The sequence below is a fragment of the Xiphias gladius genome, chromosome 12 (assembly GCF_016859285.1).
Source record: "Xiphias gladius isolate SHS-SW01 ecotype Sanya breed wild chromosome 12, ASM1685928v1, whole genome shotgun sequence".
NCBI lineage: Eukaryota > Metazoa > Chordata > Actinopteri > Istiophoriformes > Xiphiidae > Xiphias > Xiphias gladius.
In genome coordinates, this window is record NC_053411.1 from 17,075,105 (window position 1) to 17,094,434 (window position 19,330).

The window sequence follows — 19,330 nt, forward strand, 5'->3', positions numbered from 1 at the left end:
AGTTAGTAGCACGTCAAACTGAAATCTTTGTCCTTCAAAATCAACACAGGAATGAGGAAAAAAATTAAACTAAACACAAAAAGGAATCTCTTTGTGGACATTCTCCAGTTCCTGTTTCGTTACGAACCCCAAGGCGTCACATCAAACTCCCAACAGACCTCATTTGTTCCTACACCCTTCATCAGTGTGGGTGTATTCATTCACAGGAAGTAACGGAGGACAGGTAGCTAGTTTTTGTCACCTCGTTAAAAATGCCTCTAGTGTTTCTGTCGTGGCGGAACTGAGGTCTCGAGCTCCAGTGGCTGGTTTGGGAATAAAAACAAATAAATCACAGACAATACGTTGACCTGCAGTGTCTTTTGGTGTTTGTTTTAAGGTGGAGGACCTTCACCTAACTCGGTAACAGAAACAGAGATACGTTAGAGATGCACTAGTACAATATGTGGCCGAAAGTATGTGGACATGTGGTCTAGGGCTGATATTTGTGGTTTGAGCTTGCCTCCTTAGTTCCAATGAAGGGAAGTCTTAACGTTACAGCATACAAAGAGATTTTAGACAATAGTTTTGGGATTTCCGCTTCCTCTTTCATCAGTACGGTGCCCCTGTGCACAAAGCCAGCTCTCTGAAGCAATAGCTTTCCCAGTTCGGTCGTGGAGGAACTCGACTGACCCGCACGAGGCTCTGACTTCAACCCCGTCGAAGGCCTTTGGGATGAACTGGAACGCGGACTGAGAGCCAGACCTGGCCAGATCACCCAACCGCCCTATCGCTCTTGTGGCTGAATGAGAACAAACCCCAAAAGAGTGGAGTTCGTTATAGCAGCAGCTTAACGCTCATGGTTTTGAAATGAGACGTCGAGCTATCGCATATGGGTGTAGTGTTCAGGCGTCCACATATTTTTGGCCATTATAGAGTATACCAGCATGCGGTGAAAGTATTGTGAATGAATCAATAACCTCGAAAAACATTAAAGCTCAACCTGTTTTGCACCTGTTAATTCACTGAGCTGCACCGATACAGATGGAATAATATTAGATTTCAGCTTGAAAAGGCCATATCAGTGCATCCCTGGAAACTTTTTAAAGCTCGACTTGGACATTAAGCCAGATCCAAAAAAAAAAAAAAAAATTGATTCTGTACAAAAAAAGCATAAATAATTTCTCTGCCATCTTGCAAAACATAACATAATTCAGTAAGAGACTAATTTTGGGGCAAAGTGTTCTCAGCGTTCCCAGGTCTCAACAGCCAGAAGGGCAGTTTTGATCCGTTTCCATTCAGGGGCTGAAGGTCTACGAACGCTGAGAGACCGCTGCTCCTGACCGGCTTGTCAAAGTCAGAGGGAGCTGACGACAGAGAGTTTATGCGCTAAAAACCTCTGCTGGCGTTAATACTGGCGAGAGGTCGACTCAACCGTCACGGAAAACGCGCCGGGGTTCGGCTGACACGTCACCTGGCCCTTTTGCTCAGGGGCTGTACGACCCAGGCCTCTCATCTTACCGCTAGGGGCCCCGATTTTAAGAAAAAGGGCTGAGGTCGACCCGGTTTCTTGTACGAACCGACTCACGATGTCTGCAGCGACTGGTCGACGGGTGACAGGCCTGTTCTCGACTGTGAAATTAAAGATTCATCGATGTACAACGTGTGTGGAAGTCACAAATGACACTGAATTAGAAAGGATTATTGAGATGTCATATAAGCTGTAAAATGAATCAAACACCATCTGCATGTTGATACTGTGATTTTTTTTTTTTTTTTAACCTATTGACCGAAAAGATTTATCCTTTGATGGAATAATTCTACATATAGCATCAATTTTACCGTGCGATCCAGTGATGGCCATGAAATCACCTTTATTTATCTAATTATTAAATAAATACTTAATGTAGTGTTGGTTTAACGAGTAATTCGTGGTTCATCAGCGCTGCAAACTGTATTTTTCCAGTGTCCAACTGGTGTAGAGTCGTGTGAACCATCTCTGGTGTTACCGGGTCGCTTCGGTTCGTTGGTGAGGCGCCGGGAGCTTTTGCCATTTCTACTGTATCTTAGGAGAAATTCACGCTGCCACTACAAGGCTCATTCCGACTGCGGGCAGGTCTGACAGACTACGGAGTCGTCCGGACCGCCTCTAACTTCTCTCGGAGCTTAAAAAAACGTTGCGGGTTAGACCAATACACCTTGCTGTCTTAACGTCAGGAGCACGTTTGCATGTTCTTTGAACACGGCCCCCGTTGGTGCAGATGAATAATTTTAACGTTGTGTATCGGGCTCCATTGTCAGCATCTCTGGGTTCCTATGGACAGTTTTTATGTCTCATGACGGAACAAATGTTGCTATACAGGCGAGAAATCTGAAAATCTAAACTGGTGAGCGTGAAGCTGGTTGACAAACCCAGTATCAGCAGCTGTGGCGCTAAAACATCCATATCAGCCTTGTTAAACGCGCGTCAGTCAAACCCCGGTGTCCACACGGCGTCAAAACCTCCACTTCTGTCACAATAATAAAAGATAGCTGGTAGTTAAACTACAGATCAGAGCAAAAGGGGGACCGTCAGTGCTCGTCCTTCATGACAGGAAAGACGGGAGAGAGATTTACACGAGTCTGGGGTCTTTTTAAGTCCTGGGGGATAAAACCACACACACTCAGCACATTCCCTCATCTCATACACACTCACTCTCTCATCATTCGTCCCCCGTCTCGGCCTTCATCCTCCTTCCTCTTGGTCTCTCAGGTCCAAGGATTAGACATAGTGGTTAGGCAGAAAATTCATTCTCACACACAAACACACACACACACAGGCAAAACCTTTCCTCGCCATTCTTTCCTCGTCCCCTCTCGCTCCCACAGGTCAGAGGTCAGACGTTGTAGTCGGGCAGGGCGGAGTAGGCGATGCCGCCGACAGACGGAGGGCTGGAGTGGAGAGGAAGAAGCCAGCAAAAGACTGAGCCTGGAGAGAAGAACAAAAGGCGAGACAGCTGAACTGACACTTAGCAGTTTCGGGAGAATAACGAGCGGCTGCAGCTCCGACGGAGCAGGAGACGAAACCCACCCCTTCCGAAGACCTCCCGCAGCAGAGCCAGCTTTGGCTTGCGGGTGTGCGAGGGGTGGTGAGGCAGCTGTGAGGAGGAGGGGGATGAAGAGGAGGAAGATGAGGGGCCTCGGTCCTTGATCATCAGCCTGTTCCTCATCTGCTCGATGGGAGTCTCGTCTGTGATTATGGAGACCAACTGGAGGAGAGAGACAATGAGATTTTCACTCAACAAAGTTCACAGACTTTCCTTAAAGCCTCATACGCTGTTAAACGTCATCAGATACGAACAGATGTTCAGTATTTCAGGAGTTAAACCTGATGATAATCTGTGATTCTCTTGGTCATTTACTCTCTCGGATAATCTGCCTTTCCTCAGATTCGCCTCATCTACTTCCACCTCAGCTTGAGTTCCTACGCTGCCCAGGCGACCTTTCGACAGCCCCCAGCGTTCGGCCGCGGGTTAAACCGTATGTCGCTGGATGTCGAACAGTCTTGGGCCGCATCGGTCGACTTCACGCCGCAGCGGCAGGAGGAAAGCATCTCGGGCTTCTCCCCCGCGCGACTGTCGAATCTCGACGGCGAGCGGCCGCTTCAGAAGGAAACGCTTTAGCCTCACTTACATAAAATACAATACACAGATAAGCCGGAGCTGCAAAAGGGATTTAGGCGACCGGGAATTAAACTGAGGAGCCTGAAAACAATAAAAACAGGAAGGTGAGTGTGTGCAGGGTTTAATGACTTGGGGCTTGGACGCCTGAGAACTTTTTCTTTTTGTAGTTCCCCGGTGGATAAAGTCACACAGACTCGTTGCATCACTCAGTTATCTATAAATGTAAGTGTGTGTTTACGTCACAGAGCGGGTGTGTGTGTGTACCTGATCATAGAAGATAACCATGACAAATACACCAAACAACACAGACTCCACCAGCAGGATGATGTAGTGAGCACTGAAATAGAGAGAGAGAGAGAGAATAGTGGAGTAGAAATGACATTAATAGAATATAATTCACTCAAATGTAAATGAGACTGAATAAGACTCCTCGCTGGACCACTCACACGATCAGGTGTTTGCTGGGCGTCTCCTCTCCTTCTTTCTCTGCATCGCCCTCTCTCTCGTTCCTGATCCGCCACACCCAGGCCGACACCACCAGCACCATGGAGTACAGACTGGCCACGCCTGCACACGGTGAGACAGAGCCGCGGTTACATTATCAGCAGCGTCGCCTGCGGCGGTGGTCGAGGTGCCCTCACGCCGTCCAAGCGGCGCCGGCGGCACCTCATCGGGCGCGAGGGGGCAATGGCGGAAAAGTTCCCCGCTCGGTAGAGTGGCCGCTATAATCCGGCGTGTGAGTACCCTCGGTTTCTTCCAGCAACGCTAATGTAAAGACGCTGTGGCACACTGTGAGTGCACTCACCAGTGTAGAAGAGAAACTGGATGAAATACTTCTGGTTTAGTTCCCCGACACAGTTGTTGATCCTAAAAATAAAAAAATAAAAACATAAAAAAAAACAAGCAAACAAAAAACAAAACAAACATGCAAATTAGGAAACGCATGAGAAGAAGTTGAAGATGACTAAAGAAAGAAAAAGGGGGAGATGGGAAGAAGAAGAGACAAGTCTGAGACGTGACAAAGATGCAGGGGATTAAAAAGAGGAAAGCAAAGGTAGGAGAAGGGGGATGTGTGAAACAAAGAGGCTGGCGTGACGGCGTTTCCTCACCACGGACAGTGATGGTCCATGCGGCGTATGCACCTCTGACAGACGCGGCAGTGATGCGCTCTGGGAGGTCTGTAGGTCTCGCAGCGACTGCACACCGTCCAGCCCTCGCAGCCCTGAGAACGACCGGACAGCAGGTAAAACTGACCCTGAATCTGGCCTCTTCAGCGTCCCAGAGGCTGAGCGGGACATCATCAAAAGTGTTTTAAATTAGCCTAGTTCAGCTTGTCTGTATCTCCTGATCTCGGCTCAGAGCAGAGCTTTTTAAACTGGTCAGCGAACAAAATCGATCTTTTGCACCATCAACTTGGATTAGCGGATTTTTTTTAAAAATGAAAAATCATTAGAATAAAGAAGTCCTCAAAAAAAACAAACAAAAAAAACCCAAACTGCCTGTTGCAAGCTCCTGACGCCCAAGACGATGGCTGCAAACTGCTTCTTTTAACCAACCAACAGTCAAAAAAAAACAGAGCATGATCACTACTGGGTTTTAAAAAAAATCCAATAGCGACAGATCAAGTTGATGGTCATTTTTTTCAACCGCAGACACACGCGACATAAAGAAACTCGGAGATAACACGTGATGCAGAGAAAAAGCAGCGAATCGTCACATTCGAATTTAAATCACTTAAACGATTAATCGGTTATTAGAGTTGTTGTTGGTGAATCTTCCGTTGATTGGCCAAAAAAACCCAACAAAAACACTACACATGCATAAATGTTGACCCTTGGAAAACCCTGCGGTTGCACTTTGCAGTCACCTGCCCACCAACATCAGCGACCTGCAGACGGAGGAGGTTTTGGTCCCGGTATATATTTACCGCGACGACCTTATCCGGTTTGTGACCCCCACGGCGGTCCGGGGGGGTGGGGGGTGGCATCCACGCACATCGACACAGTTTTCGGTTTCTTAGTCCAGTTGTGGGGCAGAGTCATACCCCCCCCCAACACGAGTACAGACATCTGTCGCCGAGCTCGTACATAATTACAAGCCCCGGAGCAGACAAGGGAACGGCCGTAGACACGGAGTCTCACCCGGGATAAAGACGTAGCCGTTAACGGTGTGGTTGTAATCTGCCTGATGCCCCCCCCCCCTCTCTATTATTAGCTCGGGTTCTGGGCTCTCTGTCCACCTTACTGTTGAGTTTCGCGACAGAAAGGCTTCCAAGGTGGAAAAATCCGCTTGTAACTTCTCTTTTTTCTTTTATTTCTTATTTTAAAGCGTTTCTCTCAGCGCCAGTGTCAAATGGACCCACGAAAAAAAAAAGTCACCCCGGAAAAATGTTAAATTAAAGAAAACCAAAACTGTCCTTGAACTTATTTTGGACCAGTCATTGTGGGGTCAGGATGTGGTCTAACCGCAGTGTAGTGAGTTGGGGAAAGGGGCTTTGGACAGAGGAGAGCGACAGAAGACGGAGACTCACCCGCTCGTTCATCCGAGACGACTGCGAGCGCAGGTCGGAGAAGTCTATGGCCGTGTCGGGCAGAGGCACCATACCTGGACAACAACACGCACAGACAGCCCAGCATTTCCCCCGGTTGCCCATCTCGACTTGTTAACCTGAGCACTAAGGCGAAACGGTGGACGGTTTACTGACCGGGATCCGAGAAGACGGCTCTGGAGTGGCAGGCCAGCAGCAGCAGCAGAATCAGGTTGAAGACCGATCCGTGGAGAGTGCACCACACACTGTCAGTTAGAGAAGGAGTTTCATAAAAACAGAACAGGAGTTCACCCTCTGCACTGCTGTCATGTATTCTTCCGATACGTGCAGGGCTGCAACTAACGGTATCCTCACAACCGTCCACCAATCTGTGGATTAGTTTCATCTCTGAAATGGCAGAAAAGTGGGGACCTTGCGCATCCGAGTCCACAGGGATGTCTTCAAATAACTTGTCTTCGAGCAACAAACAGTCCAAACTCCCCCCAAAAAAACCTGGAAATATTCAGTTTACATTGATATAAACGTTTGGCATTAAAAAAAACAAAGGAGAAATATAAAATGAGTAAGAGATAAGAACTATGATCTGTCTTCGGCACAATTATCAGTTCACTATCAATTATCCCTTTGAGGTGATGGTAAAACGGCTCTGCACCCCAAGCCACTGCGTTTAGTCTGAGGGAAGACCCAGGAGAGAACAGCAAGTTACCTCAGAGAAAAGTTTCAAATTTCATATGAAGAAGGGTTTCGTGCTGTTTTAGATATACGCCGAAGGAAAGGCCGCCTCTCTTATATTTAAACAACGTTGTGGTCCGCGTTTTTAGACGGTAGGATGTTTTGCCGATAAGCAAGTCAACATTAAATTACTACAATTCTGAACGTGACCTCGTTCCAAGGGGGAAGCCCTAACGGAAACCAAACAGCTGACTGACTGTTTTGGTGCGGATCAAACGCCTCAGCTCGTAAACAAACGAAAACCCACATGTCATCCGGTGTCACCTCAATACAACACGGTCACCGACATCTACCGACATTCGTCTAACTACACGTTGCTGTCGGAAAAACAAAAACAAACTTTACATCGATTCACCAGCGGAAACAAAAGCGTGAGGATGCTGTCCGACCTGTCAAATGAATGGAGACAGCGCAGAGGAGCAGGCGCCATGTCGGGGTTTTTTTTTAAGGGTTTAAGCGACACAGAAAGACAAAGTACCGACCTGCCCGAGTAGGTGGGGATGAGGACATACTGTACGACCACGTAGTCCGCGTAAAACACGCTGAAATAAGTTAAAATCAGACAGATAACGCCGCAGGGGTCTCGCCTACAGCGCAGAGACGCCATCTTCTGCCGGGCTCCGCCCCCTGTCCGCCCCCGCAGCCGCTTCCGCGTGACGTCAGCTCGAAACCTGAAGTTGCCTTCCCTGACCCTAGGAAACCACAGGCTCTCAGTTTTAAAGGGCCAGTTCACGCCACCGAGATGAATTTTTTCGTTGTTTTTTTTGTCGGGTCGAGCGTCGTAAAAATTACACTTGAACAGTTCGTCACCGGCGGCTCTTTGGCTGGTTGTAAGATTCAAAGACTCGGGAGTAGATTCCCCATTGAAATGTGTTTCCCGTGAATCCAACCTTCTACTGAGATGGTAGCCTGAAATTATATATCTGCTTGCTCTTTTTGTACAGTACAGGAAAATATAAACAGATTTATTGAGAGTAGTACAAATGAGAAATATAGGATACTCGATAATAAAACCTTTTAGTTTTGGTGTACGTCCTACAGAGTGAGATGGCTGTACCATCTTTCTTTTTGAATACTTGGAAAATGGTAAACAATTTTTTATCCTGTGCAGTAGATAACCTTTTTTTTTAATTGGGATGACTGGGAGAGTCTTTAAGGATACAGGAAATAGCTTAAAAACAGTGGTACATGTTGTTAAAAATTTCAAAGACAGTCAGAGATTCAGCTTTCAGAAAAAAATGCTGGTTAGTTTTATGACACGGTTAATGATTGTACTTGAGAGGCGCAAGTTAATCCAGATAACCTACAGATCTTGTTGTGATGAATTTTGGCAATATTTTCTTATAGATTTAATTTTGAAAAATGTTAATTTTACTGAAAGTCCAGGACTTCTTTGTGCGACATGCTATTTACAGTCTCTTTCTTTTTGTGACTTGGGTTTTCACGTCCATGTACCGTGTTGGATTATACTGTGTTTGTGTGGATGTGTGGATGTGTGATGTGTGAAAATAATTTAATAAAATTACACACAGAAAAAAAAAATGGTTCAAATGTTTTCCTTTTGATTTCCTCTGTGCAACAATTTTATTTCATTTTAGTTTATTTTTTTTTATTATTTTATTTATTTAAAAATGTATTTTATCATACTAGTTACTTCACATTATTTGGCATTTTACTATATGTTGCCTATTGTATCTAGCTGGACTGAGTGGTCATAAAAGCCCCCGACTGCGTGACAAGTTGTTATTTGGAGCCCAAAATGTTTTTTGTTTTTTTGTTGTTGTTTTTTTTTTAAATAAACTTTGTTGAAAAAATTCTTCTAGTCGTACCTTAAAACTGCTTTTCGTGTACCTTGCATTTTTCATTACATTAAAAAAAAAAAAAATGCAGTTACGGGCGGACAGTTGGGACACAACAGTAACACAACAGTAAGAACAATGTACACAATCTTTTTTTTTTTAAAGCGTACGTAGGCGCAAACCCTGGGTGTCGAATTTTAAGAGATGCACCTAAAGGCAACACGAACCTCAAATTTTGTTTTATTGATTTACCAGCGCCCCTCCCCCTTTGTTTTACAGTAGCCTCTGAGAGGGACGGGCCGGCAGACGGACAGTCACTGACACTGACACTATAAAGACACTGGGTGGCAGTAGACATCGTCAAGCGTGAAACCGACGGCGGGTGTCGCTCCTCCCATGGAGTAGGCAAGTAACCGGCTCGTCATCCTCCCCGTTTGCTCGACACTTTTTTTTTTTTTTCTCTTTACTGCAGACTCTCCCAGGACGTGTGTACATACGCGCATGTGTGTCTCTCTCTCTCTCTCTCTCTCTCTGTGTGTGTGTTTGCGGTTTGTTCATTTCTTCACTTTTTCTGCTGCTGCCGCCGCCGCCGCCGCTGCTGTTCCCTGGAAAACAAACGGCCCTTTTCTACCGGACCTATCGTTTCCTTCGAAGTTCGACCTGCTTTTTGGACTTTTTCTTTTTTTTTTCTCCAGTTTGTGGTAAGGTCGAGGTGGAAATCGGAGAGAGAGCCGGACCCGAAGAAGAAGAAGAAGAAGAAGGAGGAGGAGGAGAAGAAGAAGAAGAAGGAGGAAGAGGAGAAGAAGAAGAAAAAGAAGAAGGAAGAGGAGAAGAAGGAGAAGAAGAAGAAGAAGAAGAAGGAAAAGAAGGAAAAGAAGAAGAAGAAGAAGAAGAAGAAGAAGGGGAAAAAAATCCCCCAGCCAAACCTGGCGGAGGAAAAGGGCGTTCATACTTCGAAGTAACCATGGAAGTTCCTGGTATGCAGGTAAGTGGAAAGGTGGACGCGGGGGCCGGTTTGAAGGGGTTTTTGTCCCCCCCCCCCCCTTCACTCATACCGGTCGTTTTAGGCGTCGACACGAGCAAACTAAACCAGTTTATCCACGGTGGAGGGGTGGAGGTGGTGGGGGGGGACTGTGCAACTACAGGCCGTTTCCTATACGTTTAAAAGTCATTACCGGGTGTTTGGGTGATATTCAAACCTCCAGGACTCTTTATTCAAATGGACTGTCTTCAGCCTCCGGGCCCAGTGAGAAGAAAAGTCCCTGTAATGTTCGTTAAGCAGCTCACCGTGTTGCTCTGAAGGGATTTTTTTTTGGCAGGTTCCGTCGTACTCCGTGTTGACTTTAATGAACTTTTGATTCATTCCTTGCAATAATCTCGTAGTGACTCTTGTTGAGACCTTGGTTGCTCCGGATGAAGCTTATTGTGAATGTCACGGTGGTTCAACCTCCATAATATCGCGATACTATGAATTTAGTGACTTAAAATGTGACTTTTTATGTGAGTTTATAGTGATCATGTGGCCTGTACTTCTCTTCAGGCGTCTCTATAATATTCTTATAGTGTCTTTTAAAGTGACTCTGGTTCTCCACAGAGATATTCTGGCTCTTGAATTTCCTAAAATGTCCCTATCTTATTGATTCAGTGGCTCATATCATGATGCTGGTACTCCATACAGACTTTCTGGTGCTTTATAGTGTTTATCTCCTTTTTATAATACCCTGTAATATTCATATATTTACTTATTATGTATCTGTGGTATCATACGCTCATCTTGTAGTGTTTCCTTTTGGCATTTTTGGATCCTTCCAATTTCTTTTTTTTGTGCGATTTCATGACTGTAATATTAATGGAATATTCCCACAGTGACTCATTGCGTCTGGAGGCTCGTTTTAACCTTATTTATAGCTCGGTATCAGATCTATAATAGGACTGCACTCACTAAGTACTAGGTGTGTCTGTGCCTCTATGATATTGTGTCTTTGTTGCTCAGCAGTGACTTTGCATTGTTTACTATCCTTTTTATTGGACTTGCCAAGGTGTTTTTCTACAGGATGTTCTGTGCCACACCCCTGGTGTAACATGGTAAATGTTATGTCTCATTAAATGATTACAATTGTTGTGTTGTTTATTGAAGGTAACTCAGCAGATTGGCTGTGTTTCAGCCACTTAACAAGGTGCGGAAGGCCAGTTATATTCGGCCTCCTGTTTGTCTGTCTCTCAGGCGTGTCTACCTGTGGGACTGGCTGTCAGCTCTCTCTCTCTCCGCCTGCTCCCGTTGTCCCAGGTGTGCCAGGAGGGGGGTGAGGGGGTTGGGGGGTCGTCGTAGACTAGTTTAAACAACACACGCCTGACAGCCGACAGCACCTGCTGCAGCACCAGGGCTGACGGAAACGTCTGTTGTACCTGCACAGAAGATTGATGAGGCATAGTGGGATGTGTTGTGTAATACAACAATGATTAAGTAACAGGAAATATATTCCAGTTTTGGCTGGGGCGGTAACAAACGATTATTCTCATTGTTGATTCGTCTGCCAGTTCTTCTTTCCATTTATTGTTTAGTCTATGACATGTTCAAAGTTTGTCCAAAAAAATTTGCTGAGCTGAAGGTGACGTTTTAAAAATGTCTTGTTTTGTGCTACAAAGAGTCCAAAAGCTCCCTGAATATTAAGTTTACAGTGATCGATGACAAAGAAAAGCAGCAGAGCTTCTCTGTTGGGAGTGAAATCTGCAAATATGTAGCGAATATGTTTTGCTGTTTTTGCCGGGAAAACTAAAAGATTAATTGATTTATCAAAATACTTGCGGATGACTTTGGCTTCTGGTAACTTGAAACTGCTATAATAAATATTTCTAAATTAACAGTAGATTAAATGACTGTGTAACGCCGAAAGGTTTCAATCTCATGGTGATGATTATCGTCACCCGTCTCTGCGGTTCCCCGCAGCTCTACAGAGCGTCTTGGCGTCTTCCGGCTGATTGTTTTGGTTTCATGGCCCAAGCCTTTAATGAGCCGGTTCACTCTCAGCGTTGTCATTGCTGTTGCTTTTTTCAGCAGCAGGGGATTTCATTCAAAGACGCTGTCCGTTCCCTGCCTTGCACCGGACAGCCGACGGACACAGTTGGAGAACTGCTGGCGAACATAGTGGAGCATCTAGCAGCTGAAGAGCGAGATACTTTTCTCAGATGGCCAAACACGGAGCTAAAGGGGGAGCGAATGTTGGAAATAAATTTGTCAGGTTCTCAGAAACACAACTGTATGACTTGTAGATCAGCAACTGTTTGTTTAACAAGCTCTGTTAATGCAGGTTTAAGATGGCCATTATTTAGTCACTGTTGGTTTTTTGTTTTTTTTTTGAGACAAAACAATTATTTGAAACAATTAATGTATTAATGGATTCTGTCCATTGACAGAAATTTTTGTCTCAACTATTTTGATATTCAGTTAATTGTTTGAGGCCCTCCTCAAGCAGAAATGCCAAACATTTTGCTGCGTCCTGATTATCAGTCGCTGCGGTTTTGGTCTTTTGTGATGGTAAAGGGAATGGAAATTTTCTTTCGGACTGTTGTCTCAACAAAACAAGCAATTTGATAGCATCATTTTGTGCTCTGGGAAATTGTGATGGGCTTTTTAGTTATTTATTTTCTGACACGTTGAAGACCAAACATTTAAGCAGTCAATTGAGAAAATAATCTGCAGATTGATAAAGGAAATAACTGCTCGTTGCCGCTGCAGATTTTTTTTTTTTTCAGTATCTGTACACTGATCAATCAATCAAAAAACAGTCTTTTAGATTACACTAACGAAAATAATCTTGAGCTGCAGCCTTTATATTGTCTAACAGAGAATACTTATGCCTTTTAGAGTTACAGTCCAGTTACTTCATGTCTTTGTCAAGCTGCGTTGTCTTAGGGCCTTTGGCTGATTTTAATAGGTCCATAAAAGAGAGACGGAAAAGGTTGTAGAGGGAGGTAAAGGTCCCAGTTTGGACTCAGACATGGGACGCCAGAGTTACAGATCTCTGAACCACCAGGGCGCCTCATTTTTACCTTTTGCTTATCAATAGACAACACGATACTGTTGATATAATCTCAACACTTCAGAAAGTGTTTTCTAAAGCTTGATCAGTATGTGACAGCTGACAGTTTTGCAGGTTACTGGCTCATGGCAGAAGCTGTATACTGGTTTCCACATCCTTTTTTTTGAATGAAACATTACATAATGCAGAAAAATGAGCCCGATGTCATTTTGCAAATTGTACAATAATTACACAGGTTGCTGAGCTGAGTCTGTTATTTGCAAGGCGTTCACAGTCTGTCAGTAATGCGTTTCATCGGTCAACTGTAACATTTGCTTCCCCGAGCATATGTCTTTATGGTCACTTTCAGGGTATCCCACGGTGAATTATAGCGGAGGGGAGCCACCTAGCCTGAAATACAGACCACCTCCTCTGAACAAATGTAACATTAATAGGGCTGCCCCCTTGAAAACAAGATCATCCATCCTAAGTGGTTTGTCCTCAAATTTGAAATAAGGAAAAAAAATCATTAGTTTATTTATCTGTAAATCCTCTGATTGTTTTCTCTGTAAATTGATTTGTTGAATAGCCATTTCGTCGATTTAAAATGTCAGAATAAAGTCAAAAATGCCTGTCACGGTTTTCCACTGTGCAAGTTTACATATTGAAATTCCTTTTTCCGATCTGACAGTCAGTCCAAAACCCAAAGATATTCAGTTTAATAAGATGGAAAACGAAAAGAGCAGCAAATATTTACATTTGAGAAGCTGGAACAGTGAATTTTTGTAAGTTTTGAATAAAAAATGACTTAAACACACACTTGATTATCAAAAATGTTGCGTCGAGCAGTTAATCGTTATGGTCTGTTTGATTCAGCTCTGGAGATGACAGTGACTGATACTTGATCAGCGTCACGTGTCGCAATGTCTGGACATAAACAAAGCCCGCTGGTTTTTAAGAAGCTGCAACATCTGTGAACTGTTTGTGAAGATTCTCAGTCATCCAGGTCACGGTATTCTGCAAGTGCTCTGCAAAGGCAACCGGACTTGCTCGAAGTTCTTGAAGATGTTTCACGTCTCGTCAGAAAGGCTTCTTCAGTTTGTCTTCAACATAATCAGGCCAGTCCAGTTGCCTTTGCAAAGCACTTACAGAAAAGCTCCTTGAACCAATAACCAGGCGGAAACCCTGTCTTTGATGACCACATTTGAGGGATCCTTGCTTCAAAGAGCATGCAGGACTTGTGCAACCTCAAATATCTACATTGGCTCCAAAAATCAAGGACTTGTGAGGTTTGTTTGTTTTCAACTGCCTCACATTTGCTGGCTCCGGCTTTGTTTTAAGTGAAACGTCTCAACCACTGTTGGATGGATTGCTGTGAAATTTAGTACACACATTCATGTTCCCCTCAAGATGAATTGCAGTGACTTTGGTGAGCCCTCAGCGCCATCATCAGGCCAAATATAAAAAAATACTCAGTCCCAGCTGTACTTGGCATTTGGTGCCAGTCAGCAAATATAAGTGCCCATAACGCACTAAACTAAGATTGTGAACGAGGTAAAATTATACCTGCTAAACATCGGCGTGTTAGCATTTTTATCGTGAGCATGTTAGTGTGTTGACCTTAGCATTTAGCTCAGATCACTGCTGTGCCTAAGTACAGCCTCACAGAGCTGCTAGCGTGGCTGTAGACTAGTGACCTTGTTCACTACTTTCTGACACTTTACAGACACTCATCTGTGTCTGCTGTGTCTTTTGTTTTTTGTTTTTTTTTTTGCCAGTCCTGTTTGGCATATTGAGTTATATTTATAGATCATAAATCAGAAATGGTAGTTTCATCCTTACACTACACCACCATAAAATGCAAAAAAAAAAGCTGTTGCCATTTAGCAGCAAAGCAGTAGAAACTATTACACCTTTGTAAATAATAATGTGACTGCGCCTTGCTGATGGATGTTGTGACAGTAGGAGTCGTTGTCTCCTGAAAAAACCTGACGACGCACTGATATGATGCAGTGCGATCAGACTTTCATTGTTTAATTGATTGATAACGTTGCGGCCGTTAATGTGAAAACCCTCAGACTGATTCTGCGTTGTCAGGCACGCGGGGAACACATTTTTATTGCTGCTTGTGAAATGATTGGTAGATTGCCTCTTAGTATCTTGGGTGCCTGTGGAGAGTTTTACTGTCCTGTGATGGTTTGATGCTATTTCCTCTCTGATAGAATGACTGACAGATAAAAAGACCAATTGAGGCTCATATTTTTCTGTTTTTGCCATGAGAAGAGTAATGATGTTGAAGTAATGATTTTATTTTTTTGATTTTTATTTATTTATTTATTTTTTCTTTCTTGGCCCCAGTCCTGATCCAAGTCCTTTTTACTGGTATGATATGTGCCAATACCAAGGACTTTCATACTTGAGGTTCTGGTTAAGTTTGGTAAACTAAGTTAATAAGAGTGAATTAGTGGTGTAATCTGAATGAAAGTGTAGCCGGGGAAAATGTGACCCCTGAAACTGACATTCGTTCATTTTTCTAGAGAAGAGGTATCACTCTGTTGGAGTTCTTCGGACTACAAAAGTCCTCTTGCAGTTGTGCAGTGGTCACAAGTGATCTCTGGCTGAGTACAGACATGGGCTTGCAGAGAGCACACAAAGTCAGGAACAGCCCAGTTTCATTTTGGCCCTGCCATCAAGTGTATGGCCGCAGCTAACTGTGATTGTCATTATCGATAAATCTGCCGAGTATTTCCTTGACTAAACAATTGATTGTTTTGTCTATTAACTATCAGGAAATATTGACAAATGCTCGTTATAAGTTCTCACAGGGCAAGGAAATGTACTCTACTTCCTTGTTTTATCTGACTAACAGTGAAAAACCCAAAGATATTAAGTATACTATCACATTTCTTTCATATGTTGCTTGAAAAATAACTGGAAGGATTGATCCATTTATCCAAATAGGTGCTTGTTCATTTCCTGTCGTTCAGCTAGTCGATTAATTGCCCGATCATTGCAGCTCTAACCAAGTTGCTCACGAAATTAACGTTTATTAGCGACAGCTGATGCGAGCTGCCGCACCAGCTAGAAATCAGAGATAAATCATTTGGTAACAGATTTGTTGATGTCGGAGTTTAGAGAATCTGTGCGTTTTGTCGATCAAGGTGTCAGAACTTGGCCACTTGACAGCTGCAGCAAAGTAAATTTCAACTAGAGCTGCAGCGATTAGTCGATTAATTGATTTTATTATTGACCGAAGATCGGCAACTATTTTGATCATTTATTTATCGTTTTGAGTCATTTTTTTAAAATAAAGAATGCCAGAAGTCTCTGGTTCCAGCTGCTCAAATTTGCAAATTTTCCGGTTTCCTTTTTTCCTGGGCTTTCATTATGATAAATATCTCTGGGTTTTTAACTGTTATTCAGACTATTTCCTGACACTTGATAGACGAATGACCGGTGGCTTAATAGAGAAAATGATTGACAGATTAATCGATAATGAAAATAATTGTCATTTGCAGCCCTATTTTTTGAATTCACACACACTGATCTGTGCTCACACATATGCTGCATAACTAGCAGGTTGAAGCGTACAAAATACAGTAGAATACAGTAAAGAGAGGATTAGCATTTGATCAGGTTTAACTTCAGCCGATTCTGATCCAAATATACAGGGACTGGATTTGTTACTGATCCTTAGAAAGGTCTTCAGTATCCCTAATGAAAATATTCAAACCCAAGACATCATTTTAATTAATACCCTAAATTTCATCTCCGTCAAATTATCAGTGGGGCGATAAGTGTTCCAGATGATTTATTTGAGAAAAAGGAGCAATACCACGCTGTAAAATGGACACAGTAGCATAAAATGAGATTGATCAAGTCAGGTACCAGTATGTCAAATGTGTACTTAAGTACAGTTCTTGAGTAAATGTACTTGGATGTAACATAGCACTGCATATTATACACTTTTTTCCAGAATAAAAGCGGTTATATTTGGTATCTTTTAAAAACCTTAGGTTTTTGACGAGGCTGTAGAGTGAAGATGTGTGGATATGAACAGTGTTTAGTTTATAATGACTGACCCGCTAAGGTTTAAAGGATTAAGGCCAAAAAAAAGAGCTCTTCAACACATCAGAGAAAAAGGAGTTCAAACTTCAGAGCGCCGAAGTCTCTCTGAATCCCTACTGGCTCCGGAGTTGATGCTTTCAGCTGACCTCTGACCCTTCTGGATGAAGAAAAACAGAAAAGAGAGGACTTCCTGTCTCTCTGGTAAACTGTAACTCCTGCAGGGAATCAGTTCTTCGCTTTTAGCTAAACTTTCCCTCGCTCTTGTGTTGAACCTTCCTGTCGCAGGTTAATCAGTTAATCGGTGATTCTCAGGTACAGTGCCAGCACAGGTTTTCTCCAGCGTGGCAGACATTGCGGGGAAGCCATCCGCAGGCGTGTCCACAGAGATGGCCCTCGATGATACACCAGGGAGTGTCCTCCTCTTCTTCTGCTCTCTGTAATTTTGACGGCTGCACCTTTTTTTTTTTTCTTCATTAGGGCTCCAGTTCTCAGGAATGCCATCATGACATAATCACAGGCTCCACCAGACTGAAACTTGAAAGAGACACTTCACAGTGTTTTGTTTATGTGTTTCTGGGTGAGGAATTATCAGCAGCCACCAGCCAACTGCTTGTACGTTTTGATTATGGTGCGTGAGTCAGGTTTTCTGTGGAGTGAGTCACAGTAGAACAGTTCTACTCTTCTCTGCTCCTATTTTCACCTCACTACATTTTCCTAGACCAGAACCTGTAGACCGAAGTCACAAATAGCTCCTGTAAAGGACAAAGTTTTAGGAACCTATGACACTGGACAACTGTCATGTCAGATTGGGCAGAAATTTGAGTTTGGAGTTAGTTTTGGATCAAAATTAGAGCTGAAATGATTAATCTATTAGGCCACTGACAGAAAAATAATTGGGAACTATTTCAGTAATCAATTAATTGTGGTAATTTGTTGTTTTTCTATGTCGTGTGTGATAGTAAATCAGTGATTTTGGGGGGTTTTGAACTGTTGATCAGAAAAATAAGGCTGTTTTAAACAGGAATTCGGGCTTTAAGAAGTTAAAAGGCTTAAATGATTCAGTAATCACTCCACACTCTCACACCTCCGCAGAGTTGGTCAATCACTGGCTGAAACGGGTGTGAACGAAGTTACAAAAATTGACGGATGCGGGCTGCCCAGCTCTGATTATTAGAAAGGTGTGGCTGGGACGGGGGCGTCAGGCGTCTTTTGACGAGCACCTCAGTTGAGGAATAGTAACACATTTAGAATCATTAAGTAAGGTTTTCAAGTTATAAGGCATTGGTATTGATCTTCTCATCTGACTCTCGGCAGTAATAAGTGTATTTCCCAAAATGTGAAACAGTTCCTTTTATCATTCAAGAACTTTGCCCTCTTTTATTACAGAAAATAGAAAAGAAACGTTTTGGTATCGGTACTGTAATCCAGGTAACGTGTCAATACTAGTATTGAAAATTTTTAAATGATATTCAGATAAAGCCCAGATTGCTGCTATATTTAAACCCATTATTTGAAAGTGGATAACTAACATCCCTCAGACTTGTTATACATCACATGGGGGAAAAAAAAAAACAAAACAAAAAAAAACATCCAGTCTGAATAATGAGTTTTGGAAAAGTTTCTCATGAAGGATGACGCAACAGGACATGTCATGTTTTTGTAACTGGAAATGTTCAAGAGTGGTGAGATTTTCACATGATGCGTCTCTGCCACGGTCATTTTTGAGAATGCTTTGTACTTCCTCCTCCAGCAGCTGTGGCCTTTGACCTGTAACACAAACAAGCACGCACACACACACACACACACACACACACACACACAGCCTTTTTGTTTGGATGTTTTGGACACCACTTGTTAGTAAAAACATGGAGCTCTCTCTGTCTCTCAATTACTTGTACCCAGAGTTTCCAAAGCCTTGTCCAAGTTTTCCTGGGCAGCTGAATGTTTGCATGTTGGACAGACAGGGCAGAGTTCACTGACCTTTAAAACCCAGCTCTGCCTCTCTGTTTGCTCTTTCTACCTGTGTAGCTTTGACCCGAATCTACCTCTTATCACCAGTGTTTCCCTTATCACCATTTGACCTGTGGCCGTAAAACTCTGGTGTGTCTCTTTCCCTTTACCACTACTCTTCTGTAACATTCCAATCTTCTGTTTCTTTTTAAGCTCAGTTTAATGTGATTATAAAAAGTGCTGTAATGTATCTTGGGAACATTGAAGAGACTATACAAGTGAAGTTTATCCTCCAAAGGAAGATCAATGGCCTGATTTTATTCAGTAAATTCACTTGACAGCGTGAGTGACATCTTTTAAATGCCTTCTTAAAACTCACCTTTATCGGAGAGCCTATCCCGAGCTTTTACTTTATTTTCAGGAAATTTCATTCAGTTTTAGTCAGCTTTTATTATTTTGGTTTTATTTTGCCGAATTGACTGGGGGTTTGAAAAGTGCTCTACGAATAATTTTTTTTAATATGATTAATTTCCTCAATGAAAACTATGACAAAAAAATATTAGTTGACGACCTATT

General features: G+C 43.1%; 2 protein-coding genes across 2 annotated transcripts in view; one reads left to right on the forward strand and one right to left on the reverse strand.

Moving 5' to 3' along the window:
- On the reverse strand, positions 1-7,525 carry zgc:77880 (zf-DHHC domain-containing protein). Its single transcript, XM_040141133.1, has 9 exons — positions 7,401-7,525; positions 6,343-6,431; positions 6,169-6,242; positions 4,748-4,860; positions 4,444-4,505; positions 4,085-4,205; positions 3,903-3,975; positions 3,047-3,224; positions 1-2,944 (listed from the first exon to the last, which is right to left on the reverse strand). Exons 1-9 carry the CDS (start codon positions 7,523-7,525, stop codon positions 2,853-2,855), a joined length of 927 nt encoding a protein of 308 aa, XP_039997067.1. The 3' UTR covers positions 1-2,852.
- Positions 7,526-9,118: 1,593 nt separating this feature from the next.
- The window catches only part of stk26 (serine/threonine protein kinase 26), a 33,141-nt gene continuing 22,929 nt past the window's right edge, over positions 9,119-19,330 (forward strand). Inside the window, exon 1 of the mRNA XM_040141129.1 lies at positions 9,119-9,702. Within this exon, the coding sequence (XP_039997063.1) occupies positions 9,682-9,702 (21 nt within the window). The 5' untranslated portion in view covers positions 9,119-9,681. The remainder of the gene's footprint in view (positions 9,703-19,330) is intronic.

Bases quoted from the DNA above. Each gene is read 5' to 3' on its own strand.
- zgc:77880 (XM_040141133.1), bottom strand. From the start codon at position 7,525: ATGGCGTCTCTGCGCTGTAGGCGAGACCCCTGCGGCGTTATCTGTCTG. The intron at 6,432-7,400 runs GTCGGTACTTTG...TCTAACTGACAG, and splicing joins ATCCCCACCTACTCGGGCAG to TGTGTGGTGCACTCTCCACG. The intron at 2,945-3,046 runs GTGGGTTTCGTC...TCTTCTCTCCAG, and splicing joins GCGGGAGGTCTTCGGAAGGG to GCTCAGTCTTTTGCTGGCTT.